The sequence below is a fragment of the Gekko japonicus genome, unplaced genomic scaffold (genome assembly GCF_001447785.1).
Source record: "Gekko japonicus isolate JY-2015 unplaced genomic scaffold, Gekko_japonicus_V1.1 scaffold1661, whole genome shotgun sequence".
NCBI classification, from domain to species: domain Eukaryota; kingdom Metazoa; phylum Chordata; class Lepidosauria; order Squamata; family Gekkonidae; genus Gekko; species Gekko japonicus.
The window spans coordinates 264,061-276,135 of NW_015165292.1; the positions used below are offsets into that span (position 1 = coordinate 264,061).

General features: G+C 38.9%; 1 protein-coding gene across 2 annotated transcripts in view; it reads right to left on the reverse strand.

Moving 5' to 3' along the window:
- The window catches only part of TLE1 (transducin like enhancer of split 1), a 115,982-nt gene that overhangs the window by 67,814 nt on the left and 36,093 nt on the right, over window positions 1–12,075 (reverse strand). For both annotated transcript variants that reach the window (XM_015410358.1, XM_015410357.1), the window contains exons 7-8: window positions 11,128–11,332; window positions 10,355–10,371 (exon numbers count right to left, since the gene is read on the reverse strand). In XM_015410358.1, coding sequence (XP_015265844.1) covers window positions 10,355–10,371; window positions 11,128–11,332 — 222 coding nt within the window. The remainder of the gene's footprint in view (window positions 1–10,354; window positions 10,372–11,127; window positions 11,333–12,075) is intronic.

Genomic DNA, 12,075 nt, shown 5'->3' on the forward strand with positions numbered 1-12,075 from the left:
TTGGCTAGTTTTTCTAAACATACTTGAACTGATTAGGCAACAAAACCAAAACATCTGAAAGACTGGAAAATTGTTTTGCTCCAATAAGATTCTCCAAGAAGATTCTCCAAAGTTATTCATGTGTTACTCTTGTCATGTAATTGTAACTGCTAAAAAAGCAGTGGTAGGAGCATTACCAACCTATAGAAGTTTAAAAATACCAATGGAAATCATACAGGTTACCAATACCAGTGCCCCCACAGACATACACCCTGGAGAAACTCAGGCAGTACATAGGGCCCTTGTGCTTGCTACTGAGTCATGGACCCCAAGCATTTGGAAGTGTTGGGGTTTTTTCCAGCAGCAGCTACACTGGAGCATTAATAGGATAATAATATAATATAGCAATAATATTAGGAGCTCCTCTCTGAGCTCGCAGAACAATAGAAGCATCTAGCACTCTGATCTTTAACATTTAAAGTACCACATCGGCTGGCCATGCTGCCTTGTCACCTGAGTCATTAACAGGCAGTATTATGTGACATGGCCCTTAAGTAATAGCTGCAAGTTTTCAGACTAATCTCTACAAATGCAAAATTTAGAGTCAAAATAATTATCAACCAGAAGCTTACAAACCACTGTGCAGTTTTTCTACCAAAGTGCAATCAGCCCCATTATTCTTTTACAGTTAACTACACACAGCAATGGGAGGGGGGAGTTATGCTACAGTGGGTGATTGATTTGACAGGTTGGCCCAAAGCACTAATTTCCTGCTACAGTATGGTACACTTTATTAACAGCAAAATATTTTTGTTGATTTCCACTCTATAGTGTGAACTAATTTGGTTGCATGGTTGTCAAATAATTGTTAAGCCTCGCTAAGAAAAACAACATGAAACCAGTCGTTTTGTCTTAATTTCAGTAGACTAGACACTTTAATTGACGATAATCCTTGCTTTCATGGTCAGAAGACTATTTATCAAGGATTAAGAATATGAAGCCTACATTATTTATCCAGATTGGCCTAAATGATTAAATCAATTTTATGTGCTATATTTAAATTTTACCCACATCTTTCAATGCTGTTATTCAGAATGCTTTTTATTGTGATTCAAGGTGGGGCATTTCAAGTACTTCAGCTATGCATTGCCTCCTGTGATGAATGGGATTTACTACTCATTTCAATGAGTCTTGCACAGCAAGGCATTCTTGTTAAAAGAGATATCATTCAATTACATTTGCAAGCCTCCCTTCCTCCAAAGAGCTTAGAACAGGATTTTAGCTTCTTTGTGACCTTTCAGGTAGATTAGGCTGACAAAGAAAGAGAAATATACCCAAACAGCAAATTTCATACCTTACTGGGAATTTGAACATTGGCAAACTCAAATCAAGCCCCATCTACTAATCACTGCCCCATACTGGCACTCAAGCAATCTAGGGGCCAAATCAGACATGATGCTAAGAGCTCCATGACTGGAGCTCACAGAAGATTTTCATTTAAATAGCAGGTGTATGGAATCTGATTTGGATTGTGACCACAACACCCCTGCACCATTTCCCCCACTTAAAATTGTTCTATAAACTGTTTACTCCTCAGGTCAGCAGCTCCTTGGATGACATTACGTAGGGAAGACTTCACATATCCCTCACTTGCACTGCTGTCTCAGTCCAAATCAGCCTCCACATGTGCATGCTATTTAAAGAAAAACAATGCTGGGAAACTCTATTCATGGAATGACGATCCAAAGCAGCTCCCCTCTCAACTATTTTAGAAGCTTCAATAGTGAGCAAACAAAATGAAAATCTATTCAATCAAAATGCCATCACACACAAACATTTTTAAATTAGTTTATTTGACTTCTTTCTCTCAAAACTCTTCTTGGGACTCTGGCCGGTTTAATGGGTTTTGAATGTACTGGAGGTACCAAAAAAATCAAAGTTCCTACTAAGCCCTAATGATAAACTAAAGACTGAACTAATGGGAAGAAAACATACACAGAAGTCATGCAAATGTACATCCTGAATACTTGGCTCATCCGTTGTTACTTTTGATGCAAAATCCTAATTACTTTTAATCACACTTCCACATATTTTGCAAATTTAAAACTATATTTAAAATCTATTTGTTAGAAGTTTTCTTTGAATGCAAACCATTTTGATTTAACTAAGTTAAATCAAGACATTGAACGTTACAATTTACAATTATGTTACAGAATTCATATAATGTGCCTGCATATGCTTAGCCTGTGCAACCCTAAGAACACTTTCCTGGGAGCAAGCCCATAGATAAAATGGGGGGTGACTTCTGAGCAGACCTGCTTAGCATTGCTCCCTTAATCACATACCTGATATCCTTTTTCTTCATTTCCAAAGGCAATTCAAACTGAACCTTACACTTTAATTATCAAATGACACATCATAATAACTACTGTATTAGCTCTGTTACACAGACCAGTGCCACTCTTCAGTTTTTCATTGCACAATAGGAAGAAGAGGTGGCCACAGCCAACTCTTCAAACCAAACAGTTCTGAAATACGTTTTCCCTTACTGGCAAGTGTTACATATTTTCTGCCTGCCTTCCTCTTTCTTGCTTGAATGTATAATATTGAATGCCATTTATGGGGGGGGGGAAGAGTCTAAAAAGCAATGTTTAGACAATACAACAGGTATCAAATACTAACTCTGGGGAAAAAGAAATGGTACATTGTAGATAATCAGAGTTATATATCCTGTTAAAGCACCATGCTCGCCATTCAGATACATAAGCTAAGGAAAATCACTAGCATATGTAACATAAATTTCAAATGTTTGATCTGATACTTAGCTCAATTTTTCAACAAAGAAAAAAGCAATTACTATTTCTGTTTAATGACAAAGTATCTTCACCCTAAACTACTCAGTTCTGACTTGTAAGAGCTCTTATTCCTCACTTAATAATCAAGGAGCATTATCAGATTAAATAGGCTTCTGTTCAGCCTAATGTTTTCAAAGTAAAGTTTTTCAAAAATCAAGAGAGAAATTAACATGGCTCTTCAGCCACTATCAGAAACCACATGCCATTGCAACACACTCTCCCTACTCAGACAGAAACTGAAAGTAACAAAAATGGTGACTGAAGCACTGTCAGCTATTTCCATGGGGCTATACATAATCTACAAAAGCCCATGCAGCATGACCTTTATTGCAGCAACCAGTTAAATTCATACCCGGTTTAAATGACAGTGTTAATTGCTGATTCTATAAGTCAGCCACATGACTGAAATATTCAGGAACATTTAATGAGGAAATGAGGATCTAATCTGTCATTTCCTTGACAGAGGACCTATTTAGCCTTTTAAAAAGTTGCACTACATATGCACTACATATTTAAACATAAACGTTTATCAGTACAGCTTTATTTGTTGAAATGTGTGCTGTATTAGGAGTGCACAAAAATCAAATTTGGATTGTTTTATTCATGAAAATACATTTATTTTCTTTATCATTATTCAGTTTCATTGGTTTCTATGGGAACTACATTTCTGGGTTTTAACTGGTTTCCCCAGACAATTGGAATGAAATGGTGAGGTACTGTAGCCCTCACCCATGTAACCTTCCCAGCCAAATGTCACTGAGACAGAAGACGGCAATTAAAGTTCATCCCTATAGAATGGGAACAGGCAGTGTGGCAACACTGATATGTGAGCTCTTTTTTCATTCCCACTAGACAAAGCAGAGCATGCAGGTGATAAAGCTAAACCACTCTGCCCACTGTAACTATGTTTGGCTCACTTTAGCATTTTTCCCCAGCCCTCCTGATTTCTGGTACCAGAGCTAGGCTGGAAGAAAACTGTTTCAAAGGATGACACATAAGAAGGTAAAGTAATGGAAAAAAAAAAGTAATGGGAGACTGGGAAGAGACTGTTTTGTTCCTGTTTTCAAAATGCTTCTTTTGGGGGGGGGGGTTTAAGGAAAGACTCCGCCCACACACACACACACACACAGCTTTTTGCATGTGAACAAGTGAACTCATACATAAAGGTAAAGGTTTCCCTTGCTCGAAAGCCAGTCGAATCCGACTCTAGGGTTGCGGTCATCATGTTTCCAAGCCGAAGAGCCAGCACTGTCCGAAGACATTTCCGTAGTCATGTGGCCGGCATGACTAAAGGCCAAGGCGCATGAAACACTGTTACCTTCCCACTGAAGTGGTACCTATTTATCTACTTGCAATTTCTTGCTTTCGAACTGCTAGGTTGGCAGGAGCTGGAACTAGAGACGGGAGCTCACTCCGTTATGCAGCACACTCGGGTCTCGAACTGCTGAACTACCAACCTTCTACAGCCTGCAGTTCAGCGTCTTAACCACTTGAGCCACCGCAGCTCCTAACTCATACATATCCCTTTTAGTTAAAACTAAATCCATTGACAGATCTTGGATTTTCAGTACTCAGATCTAATATATGGGAGGGGACAGAGGAGTGTGTGTGTGTATACATACACATATATGCACATACTATCAATTTCTTTTCCTCCATTTTGAAAAGCAGGCATATTGCCCATGGGGGGGGGCTTGAATAAGAATAGATTAATACCCCACCCTTCAGTGGGAGTCTCAGAGCAGCTTACAAACTCCTGTCCCTTCCCCTCCCCACAACAGATACCCTGTGAGGTAGGTGAGGCTGAAAGAGCTCTCTCGAGAACTGCCCTTGAGAGAACAGCTCTCTGACAGAACTGTGGCTTGCCCAAGGTCATCCAGCAGCTGCGAGTGGAAGAATGGGGAATCAAAGCCGGTTCTCCCAGATTAGAGTCTGCACACTTAACCACTACACCAAACTGACTAAATTCACACCCATTAGAAGGTACAATTTATGACTTGGATCAGTGATGGACAAGCAGAAACATAAATAGATTTAGTACAGTTCGTCTTGCGCAACTCCGAATGCTTTCTTATATATTACAGTGCCCAGAAACTGATTGCACTAGAACACACATAACCAAAAATGCAAGTGGTGATAAGTATGACATAGCACAGGCAGCTACCATACTTTTTCTTGTACTTCTGCTAACACACGAGCTCTAGCGCAAGTGGAAAATGGGGTCCAATCCTATGTGTTTGCTGATGAGGTATACTTTTTTTTTAACCAGGGAGACAAGAGGAAGGACTGGGCCTCTATTTCCCCCAGTCTGGCCCTGCTGCTTGCCAAGCAAAGCATTTGCCACTGTGCCTAGCAGCTGTAACCTCAGATAACTAAGGCCCCTGTATAAGGCCCTATTCTTACATAGATGTAAGCATGCCCTACCCAGGTTTATGAGCCATTCATATGGATGATGGAAATTACAATTGCAGCAAAGACAATTGGAATAATCTTATTCTGTGGGAAAATCTATTAACCTGGAGTGGTTGGATGACATCCCAGTCAAGCACACATCTGCAGTCACTCCCCCCATTCATCTTTCCATTACTGGTAAAACTGAACCCAGACAGTGAGAGGCCAAAGTGCCATCCTTCCCAAAATGTTTCGCTTTGTTACTGTTGATAATTATTAAAGACCTGACACTTTTTGGGTTGGACTTTTCAGAGGTTATGTGATTGCATATCCCTACATCATCATATACCATAAAACAGTTAGTTAAAAAGTGTCATGGGTAAAGTGTGTGCGATACACAATTTGGGACATGTGCATACAAGACAACCAGTGGAATCCTTAAGCATTGTTCTTCTTGTAATAAGTAGTCATGTGCATTAATCCATTTCATGTGGATGGAAGATTATTCAGTGGCAAATAACTGCAGTGAGTAGAAATTTGTGGCCATGCACAGAAAGTCCTCAGTCTATATCGTGAAATACTTAGCATTTGAGAAACAGCGTCCAAGTGTAGTAACTTAACCACTGTATCTATACTGCAGCTGATTCACCTTCATAAGACCTTCATTTGAAACAGAGACAACAGCCCTCTTAGTCGAGCCTTTACAATGTTTACATGACCTGCTAGTCCTGCCTCATTCTGGCAGGCGGGCTAAGAAATACGAAGATGTTACTTTTCTACTAGTGTGCCTTGTCAACTCCAAAAGAGCTTTCAACTTCTATTGCCTTTGGATCCTTTCCTTCCTGTCTATGAGGAGAGGCAGCACATTGCGGCATCCCTCTTCTCATGAGTAGAGGGAGCTTCCAATTCATTCTACTATAACAATTGGTTGGAAAAAAAGACGGTTCCATTTAATCCATTTAGCAGATTTGACTGCGCTTGCGCTATTGGATTATGGCAGCTTTCTACACATGTAGAGATTTAAAATGAAACTCTGTTAGAGTAAAATTCTGTTTTCTACTGTATGATTTAATATGTGCATCCTTCATGCATGGTATTGTTTCAGATTAGACCACCCTTCTTGACATTCACATAATTGTACGTTGCATTGTACATCTACAATGCTAAGGTTTTAAAAGGGGATGTTTTTATAGGAGTACAATTCTTTTTAATTAGCATCTGAATCACACAAAATGATGTCAAATAAACATATGAGAAGAGATTACTGGTTTTAGTTTTAATCGAGTTGATTAGTTACAAGTCCAGATTCTCTGAAGTTATGTTGAAGAGCTAAACAATAAATGTTTGTGACTACTGGTAGGTAGTGTCAAAACAGCAAGACCAACCAGGATTGTTCAATGTCATTTACCTCAGGAGGTTGGGGTTAAAGCCACTGTGTTTCATCCATTTGCACCCAACATAGTAAACCATAAAAAATATCAAATCCAAGAGACTGACATTGCATAAAGACATTCAGATAACCACCAGAAGTAGTTAATCCATGCAAAATCCAGGCAATATTCAATGTCACTGCTAGTGTAGGACTAGAACTAGAAAGGCCAAGTAACGCTGCTGGCAGTCCTATGGAAACGGCAGCACTCTACCCACAACTGCTCAGTGCACTGGCTATCCCTGCCTTCACATGATTACCAGGTTGTTAGCGCAGTGGAATGCATGAAGTGTCCATGTGTACACTCTCCCCCCATGATGGGAGATGCTGCTTTCTGAATGTTGCTGATCAAAGGTAGGGAGTATACATGCAGACACTTTCTCTTTATGTAGGTGCCCTTTTTCATAAGCTGGAGATCATAAGGAAGAAGGGGGCAGTACACTGCTTCCCATTTTCCTTCTGCACCTGATCAGTTAATGCACAGAGGAGTTATATGTTCAGGGCTAGTGCCAAGCTAGGTCCCCTGTAATACCCAAAGGCTCAGGAAGATTCATGCCCAAGGTCTATAGTATGCAGTATCCAAGCACTGTAATATGAACAGTCCTGCATAAAGTTTCTATCAGAGTTAAACTCAAAACAAAGCTGAACAGCTGTAGAACAAAACTAATCAAAACCTAGAATGCCAAACAATGAAACTGGCATGAAAATCCAGTATATGAAATCAGATTTTGGTTTCAAGACTACAGGAACAATCTGAAGTCACATCATTTTCCTTTTTTTGTTGTTGCTGCAGGTAGCTCCTACTGATTACAGTTAAATTTTAAATTGATAGCCCTCTTCTAGACTGCATAGTGTTGCAGAACACTGATCTAGTATTGCAAATTAAAATCCTCAGTTCTAGCTGTTGCTAAAAATCACCATTTGGTATTAACACAGGAAAAAATAACATGATTAATATAACAAACATAATTATATTGTAATTACACAACAGTAAGTTGGAACGCATTATTGATACTAAGTATTTAGTACATGCTTCTATTACTGTAAGACCACATCTAGTTCTTATGAACTACTGAAACAAGGGTTATACCATCAACATTGATATGGTGTTATTTTTACTTATCTTCCACTCACTGAAATATTATTTTTATACCTCACCTGAGAGCATTGAGGGAGAAAAGACTAAATTCTGAATCCAAGATTTCCTTCTAGTTGTGCAAATTCTTGTGAATGAAGAACTACTACAGAACCTATTATACCACTAAACTTACTTCAGCTAGTGCTGTGGAAAACATTTTCCGAATAGCTATTATACATACATTTTCATTCCATCCTGTCCCCCAAGAAGTTCACAGTAGTGTATACAGATTGTACTATTATATCATTCTTCCACTTTCACAAGGAAGGCTAGGCTGTGTATGAGTGACTGGCCCAAAGTCACCCAGAAAGTTTTTTGGCTGAATGAGGATTTGAACCTTGATCTCTCAATTCCTAAATTTATTTGTTTCATTTATACTTTGCCTTTCTCTCCAATGGGGACACAAACCAGCTTACATTGTTCTCTTTTCCACCATTTTATCCTCACAAAAAACCGGTGTGAGGCAGATTAGGTTGATAGAATGTGACTGGCCCAAGGTCAACCAGCAAGCTTCCATGGCAGAGTGGGGATCTGAACCCGGATATGCCAGATCCGTCTCTTAACTATTACACCACAATGGCTAGTCTGACACTAATTTACTGTCTAGCTTATATTTTCATTCTATTCACTGTTCTTTGGATCCAACCCATTACACTATTCTATACATAAAAGAATGTGACAATGGGGGGAATTGGTGAGAACATAAATTCACAAGTTAAGAATGCCTAAGCATCTTTCCAGTAACTCAAGAGTGTGGTAACTATTGCCTAGTCTATATATTTGGTGTTAAGGCATTTCATTAAAAGAGGACTTTTATAAGCAAGTCAGGTTGTTTAAAGCTTTTAGAATGAGGATGTCTTCCTCTTTCCAAAACTTTCCCTGCTCCAAACTATACTATTTAGCCTTAACTGAACATTTATAACATAGTATCTTTTAGGACGTGACAGCAGTTAAGAGGTGTGGTCCCATTTCATATTATAATGGTCTTGTGCAATATGACAGTTCATGGAGGAAACCAGTGAAAACGGGAAGAGTACAATGAAATTATTAACATTCAAGTTGTAAAGTTTGATGTAGTTCAGCGGAGTGAAAGCAAGCATATTACTGTGAGCAACAAAAATTAGAGGGGACTCCTTATGACACTAATGTGTTTGACCAGCTCAGCCATAAAAGAACACTAGGTTTGTTACTTCATAAAGTACTAGAGTACTACTGATGCTATATAAAAATAAGTAATATTTAACAAGAGGCAGTTACTAGTGGCAGGACAGTTCAAAAGGCATTTACCATGCTGCTTTTAGCATGCCTCATTCTTAGATTATAGTTGCAGTGTCATGGGGGGTTCAGGGGTACAGTCTCCCCATATATAGACACAGCATGAAATGGCAGCAGAAACTATTATACCAGTCCTACTATTCTGGATAATATATGCAAATATATGCATTTATGCTAGCCCAAAGACTTGGAACAACTTTAAAGTTTTAGGCAGCCTCAAGAGCAGGTACGATTAGAGTTACCTGATAACTTTATATACCCTACAAAATTTGGTAGTAACATGAAGTCACAGTAGCAAAAACTGTGAGGCAACAACCAGTGTATCAAAATTTAGAGAGTGCTGGCCAAATCAACAGAAATTGTGCTTCTAAGACCCTGATGGGCTTTCTCTTATATTGTAGTAATGAGATAACACCTGACAAATTACGAGGCGGGGGGGGGGTGTCAGAAAAAAAATTCTATATCTTACAAATAAATTGTGTGTATGAAAAGGCTCTGGAACATCCAATCACAAGGGTAGCCCCAAATATAATTTAAAGCAATACAGAACACTCCTTTATATTCTAATGGTATTCATTATACTAATTCTTGAGATATGTTCTCAGAACGGGGAGCATGTGGGGACAAAGAATCAGGATGAACTTTTGATATGAAAAATGTTGTCTCAGGAATCAAATGAATGTATACACGATGACATCAAGGGGGAATTTACCAGATTACTGCTTTGGAGGAAGAAAGTGGAACTATTATACTTGCACACATAGCACACAAACACCATGCAGAAGAATCACAATAAATGTAGCAAGGAAGATCAAACAACATTTTCTATATTAAAGTTTTGCCTAGGAAGGCAAATCAATCAATCAAGGCAAATTAGATGGAAAATGTCTGATACATAATCACATACTTAGGACGTGTGTATCTGACAACAAAGTTATGAGAAGCTGCAAATCCCTGATGATTGTTAGTGTGATTTCTTTCATCCCACCTGTTTTCTAAATACAGAAATGTAAGGCAATTAATGTAGGCTCGAGCAGATCCTACCCAAAACCCAGATTATTTTCCAGGAATTTTATCATAACAGCTACATGTTTTTATGTTAAACTGCTTTTGTATTTTAATTACTCCAACAAAGTAGTGAATTATTCAAAAAGAAAAACACCATGCTCATTCTAAACTAGAAGAGAAGTGGAAAGTAAGCCTACAGGGAAGAAAATGTGTGTATTTGGGCTACCAGCTATTGTAGTAATTGAAAATGTTAACGTTAGCAGGAATATGGGTACTTACTGTGCCCGGATCTCTGTCTGTTCCCGTAGTAACCAAGAAATGCACAGACATGCCCGTTCAGACACAGAGGCAAGAACAGAAATAAAAAAGGGGGGAAAAATTAGAACGCAAGCCGCGAACAGTTTTAAAATGGCTTTTATTTATATAAGTCATTGCACATTCCTAATACAGTGATTTCCTGAAAATTACATTTTGTAAACATGATTTACAGTTTAACCATACACAAAGCCTAGTTCTTTCCATGACAGAATAAATTATTTTTTCTTCAAAAATTATTCAAGTGCAATTTTGCCCAATATTTAAGAGTGTCCTAAACAAACCTAAAAAAACAGATGTAAATGCTCTAAGCCTCTCATTTTGAACACAGTTGCCTCAAAATTTGCCTCATCATTTGTCTACCCTTCCCACCCAATCCCACCGAACATCTGTCTTTTTTAAAAAAGAGAAAAAGCATTACTACATATTCGGTTTAACAATTTTCAACAATATTGTGCAGGCCATTGAGGTTACACCTAAGCATCTGTCAAAATGCCCTGCATTTCATAAAAGCAGGAGACACCATTCGTGATCTCCAAGCTCAAATACTGAAAAAAATTCAAGCTGAATTTTGCTTCAGTGGCTTAAATGCAGAATGCTAGTCTTAACATTTGGCAATCAGTTTGTTCTTGGCTTTCGTTCTACAGAGCCCAATTTCTTTAGAGATGCCCATTACTTGTAGAAGTGTGCATACACTCATTTGATAATGTCCTAATCAGGCTTTCCATGCCTCTCACCTCTGTGGTGGTCTGTATCATGGTGCTTCTTGTCATCTTTTATTGCCAAGTGAGACTGCCCACCCAGAGCACTTGAAAGGGCAAGAAGGCCAGCGCTGCTCCCAAGGGGTGGAATCCCAGGAGGCTGAAGTCCTGAAGGGTGTGGTGTTAGAGGCACTGGAGGTCCATGGCCATGTGAGAGGTGCTGAGCCTGCAACTGCTGTTGCTGTCATTTGGGGTGGAATATCCAAGCAGAGGCATACAGCAAGCCGTTTCAGGGGCAGAAAGAAAAGAAAAGAGGACTGGTTAGTCAACTGAACTGCTTTCAAAGCAAATGGAACGAAATACTACTTCCTACTCGACTTAAAACTTACTCCAGCTAATCACCCCATGCTAGATTGCACAACTGACAGAATATTTCCTCAGATTATTGATCCTCCTTTGTATTACAGAGCTGAGCCACACAATTTAAATCCACTGCCCGACTAACTGGAGATTTGTGCAGTCTAGACTCTTTAAGACATCTGGCATCTCTCCAAATCCACTTCCATATTAACAGAATTAGTGCAGACAAGACTACAGCTTACCCATAGCTCCCCACCCCCAAAAGCCTATTTTTACAACTGCTTTGATTAAAGACAAAATGATGAATTGAAGAATCCTATCTAAAATAAGGCTTCACTGCCACTTCTAGCAGGAGTATTTTAAGCGCCGAAGAGTCAACAGACAACTTTGTGCTCCACTTACTGTATGCTAACATTTGGTGCTACGAGGAAATTACTTCTAAATATTGTTTTCACTACTCCTTTCTCCCTCATATTAATTCATGCCTTACTTTAACACTGAAAAGACACAGAGCAACAGGTGATCTGTATGAAAAATTCACTGTGATTATAACATGATACATTAATCAAGCATCTCTGAGGGGGGGTAAGCCTTCATTTCATAAATTGCACAACTATTCTCTAA